Here is a 19,679-nt window from a genome sequence, read left to right on the forward strand (position 1 = left end):
TGCTGACTGCTTCTTTTTCAGTACAACAGGTTTTCAGGAACCCTCCCATATATGGGAAAGTGTGAAAGTCTCCCGCCTCTTACAGCCAATGAAAACAGCCAATGAAAACACACCAGGCCTCATATCTAACTTTCACCTGTTCGTTCCCAACATTCCACAGAACAGCTGCTTTTTCCATCTTCACCTGTTTCTCCAGCAAACCATCCAGACCCCGAAATTTTTACTAAATCTATTTAAGGTAAGTGCTTGCAAACAAATTCTATGGGCTGAATTTAAACAAACAGATTAAGTTGAACATATTAAGTTGAACATTTAAAGTCAGCCTATATAAATCATTTGCAACCACTTATCTTAAAAGAAAATGAGCAAATCCAATGAATAATTTTTTTTTCAGTGAACTTTAATAGAAGTTCCCAAAGGCTGCCAATTTCCAATAAGCTCATAAAGAGAGACGACACCAAACGCAGAGCATCATTTAAAAACGAATAAACCACAAACCGCAGATGAACCATCCCAGAGCCATTGCATTTCATCTATCATTTAAAGTGTGAGGGCTCTGTCGCTGTAAATCATCCCAGCTCCGGCTTCATCATCTGAGTAATGTAACCGTGCCTACATAACTCATCACCTTCGCCATAAATACCGCCTTCAAAAAGCAGCGTATATAAACAGGCTGTTAAAACACTCTCTGGGAATCCGGTCCCTCCTACGCAGACCGGGCCGAGAGCCTGTTTATTCTCACCAGAACATCTCGCGTTTGACCGAAGATCTGTGCCCTCTTAATGTACGACACGCTGCCTGCTGGTGGCAGATCAACACGCCTGGCATATGGGTTCCCTCCTTCTCCTTTCTATTTATCTTTCTACCTCCCCTTCTCCCTACATATACCTCTCTCTCTCTGCCAAATCCCCCAAAACCTGTGAACCAGACAAGCTCCAGAGCTGGCAGCAGAGCCTTCGTCCCCGTCTCTCGCCCACCACCTGGCTGATGGAGCCGTGCCACGATGGAGAAAGATGATCTCCATGATGAGAGAACTGGCAATATGTGCCCAAATCTCATCATCAGAGTGCCCACAAACAGGGTTGGATGGTTTTTAGGATTTTATCGATGAATTTGAATTTTAATATTACATTTTAAATGGAGGATATGCTTCTAGTATAGCAATCATTAAAGGGATAGTTCACCCAAAAATTGTATTTACTCTCCCTCGTGTGGTTTGTATGGTTCTTATATCACCCTTTATGGGTTTCTTTCTTCTGTTGAAGACAAAAGAAGATATTTTAAAGAATGTTGGCTCCTGGTACCCATAGACATCCATAATAGAAAAAATAATAATATGGAAGTCAATGGATACCAGTTACCCTCACTATTTTAAGATATCTTCTTTTGTGTTCAATAGAAGAAAGAAACTCATATAATTTTTATATGAAGTGAGTAAATTATGGCAGAATTGTAATTTTTTGTGTGAACTATCCATTTAACCACACAATGAAGGGCTGTTGCATTGAAAATTTTGCTTATTTGAAAGGGCTTTTCTCATAAAATGTGTTGTTTTTGCATTAAAAATCAAGTAATTTTGTCCTAGGACAAAACTTTGATTTCTTAATTTGCATGGCACATATTTAAAGTACTGTTTCATACGTCAGATAGCCATAAAATACACAAGATACCAATGCAATGTCGAACCACATGAGTCAAGCACATATAAACATTGATTTGTTTTCATAAACCTCTAATATCAATAGTAGCTTTCTACTGGTAGGGATTTCTACTACACATGGGGATTTCAAATGCAAATTTAAGAATCCATGCAAGTAGATTACATGAAAAGTTAACACACACAAATAAAGGTGAATATTCAAATCACGTGAAATGCATCATATGTTTGCCATATAAACACACACAATTTTCCCTTAAACACATCTTCCATACAAATATAAAAAAATCAGGTGAAAAATATCGTGCCAATAATCTAGAGTGAGGTGCTTTGCATCTCGTGTGGACCCAGCATTAAACTTTTAGAAATTTTGAGTTGACTTCTGATACATTTTACCTAAGAACTTTTTGGTATGATACGTTTTTTTATGATATATGAATATGTTTGAGACAATAATCGTCTTATGTATTTCATTGCATTTCAAGCTTATTTGTTTTACTTTTGCATAATTAAAAAACTTGAATTTGTGACACACTGAGGAAGACATTGTGCTGAAACGTTTGTGTTTTTATATCACCCGAAGAATGTAAAAATAAAAACAGTACGAAGAAATTACTTGATGAGTGCGAATCATGACCTTTTTGAACAGTAGTATTGACAAGATTAGCGCACCAAAGAAGTTTCTTTAAAAACCGTGAGCGCGCAGGGCAAACTTCATTAATTTTGCATAATTAAAATAACTGACTTTTGCACAATAGTTTAATAAAACATTTTTAACCAGTCTGTTTTTGCATTTTTTAATAAACAGAATGTTCCCTGAATTGCTGTATCATGCTGAAAGGTATGCTTTTCAGTTAACTAAACCTAAATCAGCCTTAAATTTTGAGTTTTGCATTCTGAAAAGAAAAGAATCTTAATTTTATTTATTTATTTATTTAATTTATTTACATAAGTCTTTTTATTTTTAGTCCAGCCCTTCTACATGGAACTTACATATTATGTTATTAGATATTAAATGATATTATAGTGCATTTAGGTGGCAAGATGGCTCAGAGATTAGCACTGTTGCCCCACAGCGAAATGGTCGCTGGTTCAAGTCCCAGCTGGGCCAGTTGGCATTTCTGTGTGGAGTTTGCATGTTCTCCTTGTGTTTGCGTGGGTTTTTCCGGGTGCTCCAGCTTCCCCCACAGTCCAAAGACATGCTATAGCTAAATAGGATGAACTAAATTGGCCGTAGTGTATGAGTGCATGTGTGAATGTGAGAGTGTATGGGTGTTTTCCAGTTCTGGGTTGCGGCTTGAAGGGCATCCGCTGTGTAAAACATATGCTGGAATAGTTGGCAGTTCATTCTGCTGTGGTGATCCCGGCTAAATAAGGGACTAAGCCGAAGCAAAACTATTGAATGAATGAGTGAATGTAGTCCATTTATTCATTGTCATGTCACAAATAGTGCATTTATTCATTGATTTTCTTTCTACTGTAAAACACAAAACAACACATTTTCTTAAAATGTCTGCTTGTGTATTTTTTCATCAGTGGGATCTAACATTGCATTGTTACTTAATGTTTTAACAAAGCATTTGTCCATCAAAGACAATCCTTCAGGCTTGGAACGACAAAGATTTAATGTGTAAATGTGGTCAATCATATGCTGATGTACCCATTACAATAACATTAGTCCAAATGATCTTCTTTTTTAGGCAGACAACATACCGACAAAGCTGTAAATTGACATTTAATGACCGCATCTATGTGATTCTTTCTTGTTTTAGACCTATTCTGCAGACATACCGAGAGGAAATGTCACATTGTCATCTCACAAGAGGGACAAACATATCATAACTAATGATATAGGCCACCGGGATGATGGGGGCAAGAATAAAGGACAGGACAGACAGCTGGCGAAGATGTGCGGTTTCTAGACCTAGAATCAACTCCTGTGGGGCTCTAGAACTATTTGTGAACCAGAATTCTTTCCACTGCGCGCATTCAGTCTACAGTTAATGATAATGGCAGTTCCGTTTGAGACTGCAAACGTTTCTGCTCAATGTGAGAAGAACTCATCCAAAAACCTTTCATTTGCAGGCATAAATGTGAGGATTTCAGACGTTTGATTATGCGTTTAGCTTGTATTCGGTTCACTGAGGTAAGTGCTTATTTTTTAGATACTGCTGTAAAAAGAGTTTCCAAGACAGACTAATTCCCGAGAATAAAATTGATAGTGTGTGTCTCTATCATGTTCAGAGGAAAAACCGCCATCTTTAAGGCAACTTTGGAAAACTCATTTTCTCGGCAACAATAAAAAAATGTTTTATTCAACAGACCATCTGTTCCTAGCCCTAATGGATCAGGAACTTACATTTAACTTGGGGTTTTGAAACCCGCACGGCACCAGATATCACTAATAAATGAATCTGAAATGTAGGTTAAGGATTTTGGCAATATCATCAAGCGGTTACTAGTATAATTGAAGCGAGTTATGATTCAAATCCAACTTTAAGAACATTTCTTATCAGGAAATATCAAAGAAATATTGCTGATAAGAAAAAAAAACATTCTCAAAGTTCTCATTGAGAAGGAGAATAAATATTTTCAAGCAGTAAATAACTGTTATTTCCAGATAGCGCAGCAACTTCAATGAATCCCAAAGACATCAAAGGCAATATAGTTTCTTTGCTTTCCCTTTTAAATAAAGATATTGCAGCAGGCATGAAAAATCATGCTCAAGCTCAACAGGGAGGTTCAGATCCTAATTAGATAGTTGAGTGTGACTGAATTGTGAATGCTTTGGGGGTATTTTTTAAGCATTTTGCCACGAGAATGGAATTTAATAGACAGGATTTATGAGTAGCTGGAGACTAAATCTACGTTTTGGCTTTGAATTGCGTGAGAATGGTGCTATTCTTTTCAAGCGGTGCCAGAACTCGGGGACTATTATGTCTCAGTGATATCTTGGCGCAGATGGTGAAATACTGGAGCAGGTGAAGGATTGCTCCTTTGACGATGGCATTTAAGGTCTGCAGGCCACCTGAAAATGACTCTGTATGACAAATCACAGAGCGATCGCTTTGAGGTCACATGACGAAAATATAACATCGTGGAAGCATAATGAAATTTCCGATAATCTAATGACTGAAATCAAATAGTGCCATCAGCATTTAATTAGTGCGTATTGGATATGGGAAGCCCTGCTGTTAAAACCTGGAGCCAATCCACGAGAAACACCAAGACGCGGGTGGATTTTTTTTTTAAGCTTAACATCTGTCACCTGGAAGCAACCAGCATTACGCTCTTCTCTTGGCTATTTCTGGAGCCGAATTTATCTCGAATACCGGCTACCATCCATCTACATTAATACCACAAATCAGATTACCTCCTCTAAAACTAACAATGACCTCAGTGCTTTACTCCATCCAGGGACGATGGTTATGGGCCGCCGCAGCCAGCGGAAGACTAAACAAGATCGAGTGGAAATGGAGGAGAGCGGAAAAAGATGAGGAGAGCGGGACAAAATGGGAAAGCTTTATAGATTGATAAAAAAAAATAGATGAGCTCTGCGGAAATTTGCAGGAGGAGGACACGAGGCAAGGATCAGAGTACAAATGAGCTGACTTACTTGCGACCTCCAAAGAGGCATTACGACTGACGGCCTCGCCCAAGTAATTCCTCGCTACGCACACATACACGCCTTCATCGGGCTTGCTGCGCCTTCCGTGAACAATTCGGAGGAAGAAGAGGGAGCCGCTGGGGAGGAGCATGCGGTGAGACCGTGGATCCTCCCGGTCGGTTTCCACTCGCTCGCCATCTTTGTACCACTCCACCATGGGGGTCGGTCTTCCTTCGGCCTTACAGTTCAAAGTTGCAGGCTCACCTTTGGAAACAATGAGGTCTGATGGGTGTTCAACAATCCGAGGTGCGGCATCTTCCAACCTGGGTCGGGATCCTTTAAGAGAGAAACGCAGGGGTCAGTATTCGCAGTTGGGTGAATTTAGTTTAAACAATTAATCGTCATTCAATACACAATCCCATTCAACTTTAAATATACTTTAGGTTAGGTTGGGTTAGGTTAGGTTAAGTTTGGCTGCTGGTATAAAACTATTTTTGTATTGTTTGGTTCTACAGCTTAATACTAGAAACCTGCGACCAGAAAGAAGGAGCTGAGTGTAGGGGATAAGCAGTGTCACTTAAAATGGAATAAGTAATTCTCTTTAGCTACCGGGTGTACACAGCCTCCAGATTGGCTAGTGACACACCAGTCAGCTTACTGGACCACTTAACTATTTGATTTAGTGTGTTTTTATTCTTGACAGAGAGGTTTCCAAACCATGACATCAAAGTAAAAAGATAAAACTGATTCACCCTCAGAAATGTCTTAACTAAGAATATATGACCAAATTAAATAAAAAGATAAAAAGCATTTTATTCTATCTTCACGTTTTATCAAAATTCATATGCAGATTTTATAAAAAATACATCATTTTTGACAAAAACCATTTATGCATTTACACAAAATGTGTTTGTGTCAAACATACACACATAACTCCATCCATGTTGACGGGAACAGATCATTTCACTGTGGAAAGCCCTGATAATGTAGAGAGTTAGTCAAAGAAAATTCTTCATTTATATCTATACAATCTAATCTAGACTTTCTCCAAACGTCTTTGCATTTCACACCCAGGAGACACAGAAATCCTGGGTCTTTCAGGACATAGTTTCTAGGTCTTTTCTTGTAATAATACACCTAAAACACAGATTGGCATTAAAACTTGTCCATATCAGGGAAGCATTGTCTGAAATATTTAGTTATAAATGATTATTGATATATACAGTGGTCTCTCGCTATAATGCGGTTCACCTTTCACGACCTCGCAGTTTCGCTGATTTTTTTTCGTGCAGTTTTTTTACAGCACATTGTGTGCTGATTGGCTGTTGACCACTGTCAATCAATCCATGTCTCCTGTATGACAGTATGGAATGCATTCAGCTTGCCAAATAAACATAAATCTTCAATCGCTAGCAGTGTGAGTTTCAACTAGGATGCAAAAAGATTTGCAAGACCACCGTTAAGGGGGTCGCACACCGGATGTGCCATGCCATAGAGTGCCATCTGAATAATTTCATTTTAAAAAACATGTGAATGTGCGCGTCCGGTTTGTGTGTTACGTCCAACTGTCATATGTGTGGCGTATCCAGCATGTGACCCCCTTAAGGATGGAGTATGCTAGTTTTGTTGATCAGTGACTGCAGGAAAAAGAACATTAAGCTGGATGTACGGCTGGGCGATGTGGCAAAAATGCAATCTCAATAATTATTTAAATTAAATTGTTAATGCTTCCAGATTTAAAAGAGTACCCCAACAATGACTGAAGCCACAAAAAGAAGAGGGTCCAATAAATGGCATAACATATAGGATTCTTTTAGATTCCCATTGTTGCATATTTCTGCTGTGTGATTGGCTTTTAGATCAATATAGAGTATAAAGTATGGAGCAGAGCTTATCATTGTTATTGACATAAATTGTATTGCCATTTGATATAATATCATTTATCGGTCCAGCCCTAGCCGGATGCCAACATTATCTGCACAAAAGCTAAAAAGCTTTATGAACCTTTTGCTGACAGCGATGAATGTTTGCGTCTGACAACAGGTTTTGATCTTTGGTTTCATTCTATGATACTGGACTTATTTTTCTACGAAACTTTGAACTTTGAGAGTAAGAGAGAAAAGTGTGAAAATATTACTGCCTGTCAGAGAAGAGTGTATAAAATGTGTATTAAGGGGGTTTACAGTCAGAAAACATCTATAATAATTGAAAAAATAAAAATTATTACTTCACAGATTTCACCTATTGGGGGTTATTTTTAAAAAGTAACTCATGCAAATGACAAGGACCACTGTATATGATTCAGTATACATTTCTGCAATCTCTGGCATAAGAAAATGTAAAAAAAAAGCTTCATGCGTTGTAAGGAAGCACTGTAAATCCCCAGGAAGCACCAAAAACATCTGTAGATTTGCTACAGTCTCTGATTCAGCACCCGATACAGCAGTGCAATCTTTACAAGTTGATTATTCATGTTGCTGTTGACAAGAACGTAAAGTACGGTTTCCCCCAGTACTCGACTAGGTAAAATTAAAGCGTTATACACATGTATTGCTCATATTCTCATCATATCAACTGGCAGTATGAAAATTACATGCTCTAAATTCAACAGCTATCAAAGAAAACAGAAATACATTTCAATCCTGCAGTAGCTGGAATGCTGGGATATGTATGTATAATTTGTCTTCTGTTTTAAGGTGCATATGAATTCATGCTGACTGCCAATGTTTTTTTTTTTGTTTCATACATTTGTCAGGGGGTGGAAAAACCGGTGGTATGGTAATTCAGGTAGGCTTTCAGAAAGCTTTGAAATTGCTTTTCTCTCTCCCAATTTGAATGACAGTGTGGTGGTGGGACAATTACGAGTGAATAACAACAACACAAACTGATTCTCAACAAGACCGGGGAATTTTAGCCATCGGGAGATATCTAGGGATGAAAGTGAATCATTGTGCATGGTGATTTCGGAAATAATTACCGATACCGGCGGCAACAATTATAGTGGGGTTTAAATTTGGTGACAGAGGAGCAACTGTGATTTCCAGCAGTCAGAAAGAGAGAAGGATGCTGAAAATATTCTTCACTTGGTGATGTAAAACGTGTGATAGCTTTAGAAAAGAAAAGCTATAAACATCCCACTGGGAAAGCATCCCTCACTACCCCAAAATCCAGAAAAGGGGATCAACTCTAATGCATTTGGTGATGAACTCTAATCTAACAGTACTCTGTTTCACCAGTGACATGGCATTAAAAATAGTGCTTTTAAGGATTATTTCTTACAATTCAGATCTACAAGGCTTTACTTTGCCTTATTACTTCATATTCAGTCGAGTGGATAAACACCCTTGAGCTAGAGACTAATGCAACTTAAAACAAACCCATTTCCCGACTGCTTTACTCTAGCCATGAATAACATGACACAATGACCTTACAGTAGTAGTACATTGGGCAAGAGACACCAAAGGCCAAACCGCAAGCTTTGTGTTCACCTCTGAATCCCCAGGACTGTTGCCCTTCTACTCTCTGAAAACAAAAAGCCCCGTGGCCCTGCTGGGTTGAGGGAGCGGAGACCGCCAGGGTTTGGCTAATAGCTTTTAGCGGACACTTATGGACTGCCGAACAGACTGCGGTTGGCAGGGGGTGGAGGAGAAACAGTGGGGTAAGAATCCAAGAACAGGCTTATAAATAAAACAGGCCAAACACTCTCAACCTGCCACAGAGGAGATGTAAGACTGGGGAAGAGATGGGGAGCAGCTAAACGGCTAGTAACGTAGCAGATATCTCACCTAAATGTGACCTCGGGAAGACTTGAGGGACTTGGGATGGACTAAGACAGAATTTGAAAACAACATCTGGAAAGCCGATTAATCTTCACCCTGAGTTTCCGAGACTTGTAGATAAATGGTGGACCATGCCGCACATTATTAGGTGCTAGAATCGCTACTTGAACAAAACAAGTCTCAAAATGAGCGTTTGGGGAATTTTGACAACCCAATGGACTCAAAGAGAAATTCTGTGGTCAAGCCTTAGGAAAACAGTGCACTTTAAAGGGCTTCGGAGGCAGATAACACATCTCCAAAAGCATCTTACATAGAACAATACTTAAAAACAAACATTAAAATGTCTATGGTACTGACAATGTGAGAAAGAAGCGCTCAAATAAGAAAGTGAATAAGGTAGAACAAAGGTGATTTAATTTTAATAACCTCGTCACAAATGGCTGCTTGGCTCCTCTGTGAATTGTGGGAAGTGCTTTGATTTCTGGACGTGGAGTGCAATAAAACTGAGACAATCTTGCCTGCATTAATTATTAGAGGCGCTCGCCAAGGCAAGCGACTCATTTTTTCAAGTCATACTGTACGTTTGTACAACAGACATGAATGAAACTTCAAACCATGTGGCTTGTTAGGGATTACATTTCTAAGCAATCAGATTAATGATGTTCACATGGCAGATGAGAACAACCGTCTAAAAATACTATTAAGCCATACAGGAGGAGGAACCCAAATCATTTGAGGGTCTTAAATCACATTTAGACTCATTTAAACTTATTTCACTTAGCAATCTAGTAAAAACACTAGCAATGATGCCAACAATTACTTAGCACTTTCAGAAGTACATTTTTTAAAAAGATGTTTTAATTAAATTGAACTCTGGGGCTGTTTTAGCACAATTCAAAATATGACTGTAAAAATGCTCAGGCATACTTGTTTTTTCTCATTATCCGACCTATGCCACACATTACAGTTCCAATAGAGCAATTGGAATTGCTGTCTTCTTGAGGCAGGTCTTCATTTAAGTGCAACTGAGAAGTCTCTAGTGCTGCCTTTAAGGCTGATTTATACTTTCGTCTGGCGCCGCGTCGTGGGCCTCGACTGACTGCGCATGCACCTCGCAAAATGGACGAGGCTTTTAGACGCGTGAGATATTTTTTTAAACGACAGGGGTCAAAAGAAACTGACCGTAAAATCAGATAAATAAACAGAGAAGTAGAAAGTTTCTGGAACTACGTCATATCATTAATATTGTTCAAAATTTATTTTAATGATTATAAAGATTTTTATAACCGTTTATGTTTTTTCAATCAAACTTTGAGGCATCACTTGCTTTTGTTAATATCTCGGACAGTGTGACCTTTTAAAGTTTATTAAAATATTAATGACAACAGAACATGGGTTTCTCTACAAATATTTTTTTTATTGTGGCAAGAAAAGTGTTTTTTAGATTCAGGTTCAAATATTATTTTCCAATTATCAAAGAAATATTTTGTTATTTCATTTTAATTTTGTGACTATTAAATTGTTTTAAATTCAAAATTGTAATGTATGTATCAGTGTAAAACCAAGCTGCTACCTCCAGCTCTCCCTCAGGAAGCCAATATGGAAGTAACTGAAACTGCAATTCATCGACTCGCCATTGGGGGCTGGCTCCATAAACTTCAGATGTTCACTGACTGCAATGCTAAATTGTCCAATTTTACAGCTGATAAAAACATGTTTACAGCCTGGTACAAAAGATGGTTTTGGTGCATATGATTAATATTACCCTTCATGACAACTGTGAGGGGGTGACTTTTTTTTATAACTCATCCGTTTCGTTTATATTAAGCTTTATTAAGTCTGCCTAATTAAGGGTGAGGCCATTTAAGTGACAGCTAGGTCTCACTGGTCACCGTCATGTCATTCTTGGTGATTAGCCGCTAAACTCAGCATATACATTGTATTTTTGTTTTGTTTTATGTGGCTTTACACAGTCAATTGCCTTTTGGAATTATTTCCTACAATTATCAGATGATATGGCATGCTGTGTGCACTTAATTGTGCTCACAAACCATTCAAGTGGCCTCAATTTCCCAGGTGAGTGAAATTATATACTTAAATACCATCTCTATAAATGTATTTGTTTTATTTAAGATAATTTATTATTTATAATTTTCTTTGGAACTTGAATACACTCCAGAATCTGACAGATTTATTAGCCGTAGGCTCTAGAACTGTCATCTGAAACGTTGTCATACAGTTTTATGCCTGGATTTCATAAATAGCCTTGAATTTACTAACACAGACAATATTTGAAGTATTTGGATGTAATTCGCGTTTTCTTGACTTTTCGCGTTTCTTGACCCTGGAGAAAAGCATCATAAGAACAAAGCTTAGTGGCTAATTGTATTACAGTATAAAACCAAACACATGTGGTCAGAACACAAACAAGTCGCAGGTAACGAAGTATTAAGCGTTTCTTCCAAAGAAAAGCCCGTCTAAGCAAAATGCTAGCTTCACTGCTCCACTGACACTCCGCCCCTTGTTTGGTAACCCCCAGTCGATGCAATGATGTGCAACCAAAATGGCGACAACTGGCCACACCTACTTGTAGCGTCGCTTGCGCTCCTCAGAAACCTATAGGTGACGTCACTGATACTATGGCCATAATTGTGTAAAACCTATGAATGGTGGAAAAACATACTCTGGGTCTCTACTTTTGCCATGGCCTCTCTTTTTGGTTTTAACAAACTTTCTTACAAAAATCTTCCTTTCCCCCTGCTGTTGCAATTTCTAGCCAATTTATTGTCCATCTGTATATCCCTATGATCACACATGGACGGATCATAAGATGTCTGTACCTGTTTAAGACAAAATCTCTTCAAAGTGATTCATATTCAACTCAAATGAAATGCAGCACCGTGCAAGCTGTTTGGTCGAGTCACTGCAAACACCACAATGACAGCACATTCACCACGCGCACATAAGCGAACTATCGGACAGGTCCAGTATAAATCAGCCTTTATACCTTTTACAAGCTTTTTAAGACTTCTCTAAGACTGATAAAAAAATTATACATAGATAAAACGCAAAAACAATGAGTAATTATTAAGCCAAACACACAATACTGTTCAGAATCTGAATTTGATTCATGATTGTCTAATTTTATGCTGCATCACAAGCACAACATCAGACCAGATGTTGAGGATTGCATCTAGTAAGTGCTGCTGAAATTACAGCATGTCCTATCTGGAAGAACCAATACGAGTGGCAATATCATTGTCTGACACACTAGTAATGGTTCCAGCAGTTAGATTGATTCGAGCATAAAGGGAGGTGTTGCAACTACAACTCATCTGCTCTTAAAGGTATTGAGCCCTGGCACTGTAATAGGGGTTTGACCTTGTTATGTGAAGGAAGAGGAGGGAGATGAGCCGGCTCTAGGAAGAAATACATGCATCTGGCAATCCTGATCAATCCCAAGGGGCTTTTATCACTAAGAATATTTATCTCCAGTACTGGGGGGAGGAAATAAGATCTCTAAACGCTACCAGCTAAACAAAGACAGACGATGCAGGCTATGTTGCAGTAAGAAGACGTACTATGGGAAATTTTCAAAAGAGGATTGAGAACAGCAAGCGCAGCAATATATGCAAATATTCAGCGTCTTCCAAGAGAAGGTGTCAATGCCAAAGCATCTCCATGACAACCGTACAAGGAAAGGTCATATGTCAATCTAATAATTGTCCCCTTCCCTTGAAGTATGTGCAAAACCTGGAGGTCACAAAAAGAAAGATGAATTAAGCAGTTCTAAAGAAGCGAAATTGAAATGAAGGATGCAATTACCCTAAAATCTTGAACAAAACTATTAGAATTTGTGTTAGAAAACTTTTCTTTTCAGATGAATGAAATTTAATTTAATCAACTTTGGCATCTAAATTAATCTTGCAACTTCAAACTATGATACTCAAAACAGTAAAAAGACTAACTTTTCTTCCTACCAAACCTCATCTGCAATTCTTTTGAGTGGCTTCCCGCCCCCCTTTAAATAGTTGATTATTTTACAACCTCACCCCTCCTTTTTTCACTGGAATCTGGGAATTGATTTGCAAATGTGCATTCATTACTTTAAGTTAAATTAAGAAGCGGGGGTGTTGTTTCTGACACTCTTTCTTAACCGATCTGCTTTTTTGCATTTGCAAACAACAAAGGGACTCTTGAGAAAGAACACAAACCCGAGGTCATAAAGCTACGCTCTTTACTCCTGCGGCTCCTGACGGTGAGAGGACAAAGTGAAGCTGGTGACATGCAAAAAGGAAATTACACAGGAGGGCTGTTGTTTTCCTCTGGGACAAGCATGCTTCTGCTTGAATCAACCCCTGTGAGGTGGGAACTGGTGGATTAAGCGAAGTGGCGAGGCTAGAAATTCCATGACAGTTTCCACAGAGCAACTTGACACCTTTAGGGGTTGTGGCAAGAGCTGCTTATGTGCTTCCTGCTTAGAAATGTTGTGTTTACTGCAGGGGATGAGGGGGATTTCTCATTCCAATGGTAAGAGACAGCATCAAGTCATGGAGTCTTAGCAAAATAAAGTCAGTGTGCTATTGTGCGTTCATAGGCAGTGTGTCCATTAAATGTGCTTTGATGTTGTTCAAACAGAAGAAACAGTCCCTTAATGCAGGCTGCATACTTGTATACAAGAGACTTAAGATGACTTTTGGCTAAATATAAGGAAATCACTAACCGATATAAAGGCCATGTCAGCGATTTGCATGAGTTGAAATGCTAACTTCAGGAGAATTGTACCAAAAAACTCTGTGACATATAACCCAATCCCAAGTTCTTAATCTTTAGAGTAGTGCAAATGGGACTTCCTGACACATCAGATCTTATCTTCACGCAAAGGCTCATCTGGCCACTCAATTGCTTTAAGAACCTTCTCACTTCACAAAATAAACAGTACTTCAAATGAACCTTCTGCCGGGCAGTGGCAACGTCCAGCTGAAGGTATTGATCCTGTGTGGATTCCCAAGAGAAGACTTGCCGGAAAAAGAGAAGGTGAATAAATATGACTCTTTCAGCAGTTCGACCTGTTAGTGAGAATCTCTTGAAGTGCTGACCCTAAACCCTTCGATCTCAGACAACACCGGGCTCAGGGTTGCCTCAGGTGATCAAACCTTGAAGTGCTAAAAAAAACAATCTCCAGGTCATTCTAGAATTGTCAAACTATCTAATTTCTTTAGTCCGAGGGCAGTCCAGGCTAAAAGGAATTTCAGAGGTTGTAGTACCCTTTGCGTTTCCTTTTCTCTGGGAATAGCTGTCTTTTTGTGTAGCCACATACTCAGATATGTATCAGCACTCTGGCAAAGTGACATTTTCGCCTGGGTTCATTCACATTCTACGAACCCTTTATGAAGGCGGTACAATAATACCACAGTCTGTTTTCCCTGACCTCCTGTAATTCAACCTCTCCTCGCCAAAGAAAAACACATCTGGAATACATGTCAATGGCATATCGCATATCTCAAGGGGGGCGTCGACTTCTCCCATAGAGGAAGAAGTAGGGAATAAAAGATAAATTGTGCATAGTGGCGACAGTGGAGCTCCGTCCCAGCTGCTCTGTGTTGTCTGGACCTCTTCAGTGCCCCGCTAATGGAAGCGACTCGGTTGGGGAGGCCAGCATACCAAGACTGGTTGAGATAGCATCAGCTTCCTGGTCCTCCTAGCAGTGCACCACGTTCCGCTGGATTAATCCCACCACGCACTTTCCGCTTGACCCCACCGTGCTTAGGTGAAGCCCACACAGAACCACAAGTTAGGTTTGAGGGTGAGGAATCTGACTGTACAGCAGACCTAGATGTTTTGACAAACCTGAGCTTTTTTCTACCTTTCCCACTAGTCGCTTTTAAGCACAAGCAAAGATTCCTCAGAAGACTGCCTCCTGATCCCTTAAGACTGTCATTTTTCAGCTTCAGGTCAAATTCCAGTAAAAAGGTAAAACAAAGCATAAGCGGACTTTGAAGTCACTTTCTTCTCATCGAAAATTATACAGCCACTTTAAAATTCTTTCAGTCTTCAATAACCGGGGCCTTCAATCGACAGCCGACCTGACTATTCATGAACTGGATCTTTGAAAGTCAAACAGAGCAAGATGAAAAGGACTGGGGCGTAGTCTGCACTGTACGGACAGGCTTCATGTTAAATACATGCTCAGGGAAAGCACGAACCGAATGGGACAACGATTAGGCCCATATTTTCAACATTTGTCTACTCCCAGCACAGCGGGGGGAAACTCTGCATATCTCCCCCTGAGGTCCAGGAGATAACATATCACATTCAGGATGTGTTCTTGTAGTTCTGATGGCTGATGATTACAGCAGGAAATGACCAAAATGAGGGGTAGGAAAACCCCTAGGCTTCCCTTAGCACTGGACTTAACCTGTGAATGTTTCTGAAGATCTGTAGCATACGGTGGTGGACTGGTGAAATACACAGCTGAATCGCTTTCAATTACTGATTCACACATTTAACAGGTTTAACATTTAAGTCAAGTGGTGCTTGCAGAGATGGTGGGTGTTTTGCATAAGAATGACTCACTGGGTTGGTCATAAATATGAGCAGTCCTGGCATGGCTGGATGGAAGATTGACATGAAGCGAAGTAAGAATGTCTTACTTGAAAAAGGCATAGGCGATAAAGGCTAATTAAGGTGCTGCATAATAATGTAGTGCATTCAAATGCTGACAAAGTGAACGAATAGTATTAGCAGGGAAATTAGTCAGACTACTTTCCATTTTTGGATTTGAAAGAGAATATAGTATTACCACAAACTCAAATGAGTACCACTGAATGCCACGAGACACTGATAGGGAGTGCAATTACTGCAATGATTGTTCAATCCAATATATCTTTTATATAAAATATCAAATGTCTGATATCAGGAAAAAAAACAATTCCCTCTGGAGCATGTTGCCCTATTTTAGGGAACTGGGGCATTTCTGTCACTTTTGCCCAGAGCACTGGTTCATTTCTCACTCTGGTCTGAGAGCTAGATACTGAAAGTAGTACATTTTAGGGTTTATTTGCATTTTTAGTCTCTATGGCACAAATTGTTATGTGAAAACTTGCTAACAAATTCAATTACATTCCAACTACGGTTGTGACTGTAATCCATAATCAGACAAAAATGCTATATTTATCATAGTATAAAGCACAGCAGAGAAAAAACAACAAAACAACAACTCTAGTTTCATGTTAGTCCATCAACATCAGGGGTGCCCAAACCTTTTCATATAGGAAGTCAAAAAGCAAACTTGATTGAGGGTTGTGGGCTATATATATATCATATATATACATCATATACATTAAATTTGCCATGCATAATTTCCTGATTTATTGGTGTTAAAAATAACTAGAAAATGTTGCTTTAAATCATATTAGTTAATGCAGTATCTTTTAATAATGAACATATTACAGTAAAAACATCAACAATCCCATTTATATAATCCCTTTACCTTAATTTGCTCGCAGATACCTTTTGGATTGTCCTCTATCTGTCAAGTGACAGTAATTCCTTTATAAAAGTCTGATTCATTTGCAACATTTAAATGAATCATTTAATTTCAGTCTGCTTTTTGTAGCTCAGCAATAAAACAAAGAAACAAAAGGTTACGTTAAACTTGAAATGACGATCTCTGTCAAAGGCATTCGCCCCAACCACCTCCCCATCATTCTCCCTCTCTTTTCAGATGGGATGGTGGGCACGGGCCCTACGTTGGGCATCTCTGATCCAACACAAACCAGCAAAAACAAACACACACACACACACACACACACACACACACACACACACAAATCATAGTACTTTCATCAGATTCCTGCCGTAACAGAAACTATTTAGCATAGAATAGAGCTGATGATATCAAAGTCTTGCCACGCGTCTGTGGAGATGAGAACAACAACCTGTTAACACTTCAATCGCTCCAACACAACAGACAAAGATGAATAACACTGACACCGCAGAAAAACATTCACAACATTCTTTTCAATGCACTCAAGGACCAATTCCAGCTCAGCCAAGCTGCGATTTTGATCTACACGGCCATTAAACAACAACCGTGCACATAATGTCCATGTCTAATAGCCTTCTGAACCCCAGCAACTGTTATTTACTGAAACAACACGAAGATCATGACTGATGAGGATAACGCCAGATAGGAGTAAAGGAACAAAGTTGAACAACATGAGAAGTGTGCAAACAGAGGCGCCAGGAGGGGAGAGAACGAGAAAGAAGTGTGTGTTAATGAAGGTAATCTAATAGCGGCGCCCATGCAGATAGAAACTGAGTCATTAAATTGGAGCTCCTGATGAGAGAGCACACAAGGCCTTGGGCCCTTTTGTTTACAGTGTGCCCAGAACACACTTATATACACTATTAGCCAGGTCTGTTTGCTTCAACTAGTAAACAGAGCGCATAAAACAGACCAGGGGTCTCTGTTTCTCCAAGGACAACACAGTTGCACCATGTAAACACTCTCAAAAGCACAAGCCAGCTGTTTAGGAGTTGGAGTGAGTTGTTACTCAGTGTGAGAGTGTGGTAATCCAGACCCAGTAGGCCTTGATAATGAGCAGTCATACTGTGTTGTTTGTCAGAAAGTGTGGATCAAGAGGAATATACTCATTGTTCGCAAAAGTGATCCAGTAATCAAATGAGTGGCTGAGAATTCATACCGTGGGAATACTAAGATTTCTATGTCTGGCTATGTAAGTGGTATGTCGCCTTGGCATGCAGGTGGCCCCTGCAGTGCCCCACAGCTGCCCACAGCTTTTTTCCCCACACCTTGGCACAGAGATAAACCACATAAACCACTTAAAACTATTCAAAAAGCTTATCCTAATGGGTATATTTACATTTCTAAAGAGTGCGGAAGTATAAGCATGCTGGTTTCCAAAATTAAAAGAAAGAATAAAAGACAAGGAAAAATTGCCTTTACAAGTTATTAAAAGTTAAATTTGTGGTTTGTCCAACTACTTTATTCTGTCCATCCGTCGGAAGGATGACTCTGCATGTGTTAAAAGAGATAGTTCACCCAAAAAATGTCAATCTGCCATCATTTACACACCCTTGTTCCAGGTCGAAAATGTTTGAACACAAAAGAAGATTCATTCATTTTCCTTCCTTTATCAGGGGTCGCAACAGTGGAATGAACCGCCAACTTATCCAGTTTTACACCCTTCCAGCTGTAACCCAGTACTGGAAAACATCCATACACTTATACACTCAAACACCATGGCCAATTTAGTTTATTTAATTGCCCTTTAGCACCCCAGCAAACAATTTAGTATTTAATAGACATCTAATAGATATCTGGACTAATAGCTTGGCTAAAACAAGGCTAAACTTGGGTTGTCAGTGAAAATCTAATAGACATCTAAGAATAGCCCAAAACTAGACTAGTCGTCAAATAGAGAGATTAGACAGACTTTATATGTGTAGTCATTCATTTCTGTTTATTTGATGACTAGTCTAGTTTTAGCCTGTAGACGTCTATTAGATTTTCACTGAACAAATTTAGCCTTGTTTTAGCCAAGACAACTATGTTAAGGCATCTATTAGACATCTACTTGACAACTAAAAATGCTGGGGCATGTCTTTGGACTGTGGGGAAAACCAGAGCACCTGGAGGAAACTCCACACAGAAATGGCAACTAGCCCAACCGGAACTCAAACTAGTGACCTTCTTGCTGTGAGGTGACAGTGCTAACCACTAAGCCACCATGTCACACACAAAAGAAGATTTTTTGAAGAATGTTGGAAACCTGCTGCAATTGACTTTTATAGCAGGACAAACAAACACTATGAATGTCACTGGTTACAGGTTTTCAACGTTCTTGAAAATATCTTTTTTGTGTTCAACAAAACAAAAAGTTGACTAAATAATGGCAGAATTTTTGCTGATTTTAATTTCTCTCTATAAACAATTTCTTAGAATGTATTATTGAAAATTGAAAAAAGTTAATACTTTATTTTGATGGTCCATTTGAGTATTAGTAGACTCTCTGCTTAATATCTGTTGATGCTACTCCTTCAACAGACATTTAGCTGACTATAAGAAACTTTTCAAGTACATTAACTTACACTAACCCTTACCCCAAACAGATGCAATGTGACCTAAATTTAACAAACGGACCATCAAAATAAAATGTGACCAAAAAAAAAAACTTGAAGGGTTTTGAAGCTTGTAAAATAAGAAAGAATAACTGTGATACCTTGTAACTGGATTAAGAAAATGACAAAGAATTGCTGCAGGCTTGTTTCAAAAACTCAGCCTAAATAAATTTGCTTGTTAAACTCAAATGCTGTATAAAACACAAACATACACATATAGCTCTTTCAAGGCCTCAGAATTAACAGGCACTGGCTTTTATTTATATGTGGATGGATGCTATATAAAAACCCTGAAATGATTAGAAGGAAAAAAACTATAACCGTTACAGCCTGATGGGCGAAAAGCCTGATATTGGAAAGATCCCAACAACCGTGAACTTTCTGCTAGTGTTGCTAATATAAACTACACTTACTAATATTGAGTTATTGGATGAGAAAGAGGATCACTGAACCACTGCTGTAGGGCATGTCAATATCGAAATGGTGAGAA

General features: G+C 38.9%; 1 protein-coding gene across 1 annotated transcript in view; it reads right to left on the reverse strand.

The window, feature by feature from the left end:
- Positions 1-19,679, reverse strand: part of robo3 (roundabout, axon guidance receptor, homolog 3 (Drosophila)) — a 138,906-nt gene that overhangs the window by 115,401 nt on the left and 3,826 nt on the right. The window contains exon 2 of the mRNA XM_056466568.1: positions 5,274-5,600. Coding sequence (XP_056322543.1) covers positions 5,274-5,600 — 327 coding nt within the window. The remainder of the gene's footprint in view (positions 1-5,273; positions 5,601-19,679) is intronic.

The sequence above is a fragment of the Danio aesculapii genome, chromosome 10 (assembly GCF_903798145.1).
Source record: "Danio aesculapii chromosome 10, fDanAes4.1, whole genome shotgun sequence".
In the NCBI taxonomy this organism is placed as follows: Eukaryota; Metazoa; Chordata; class Actinopteri; order Cypriniformes; family Danionidae; genus Danio; species Danio aesculapii.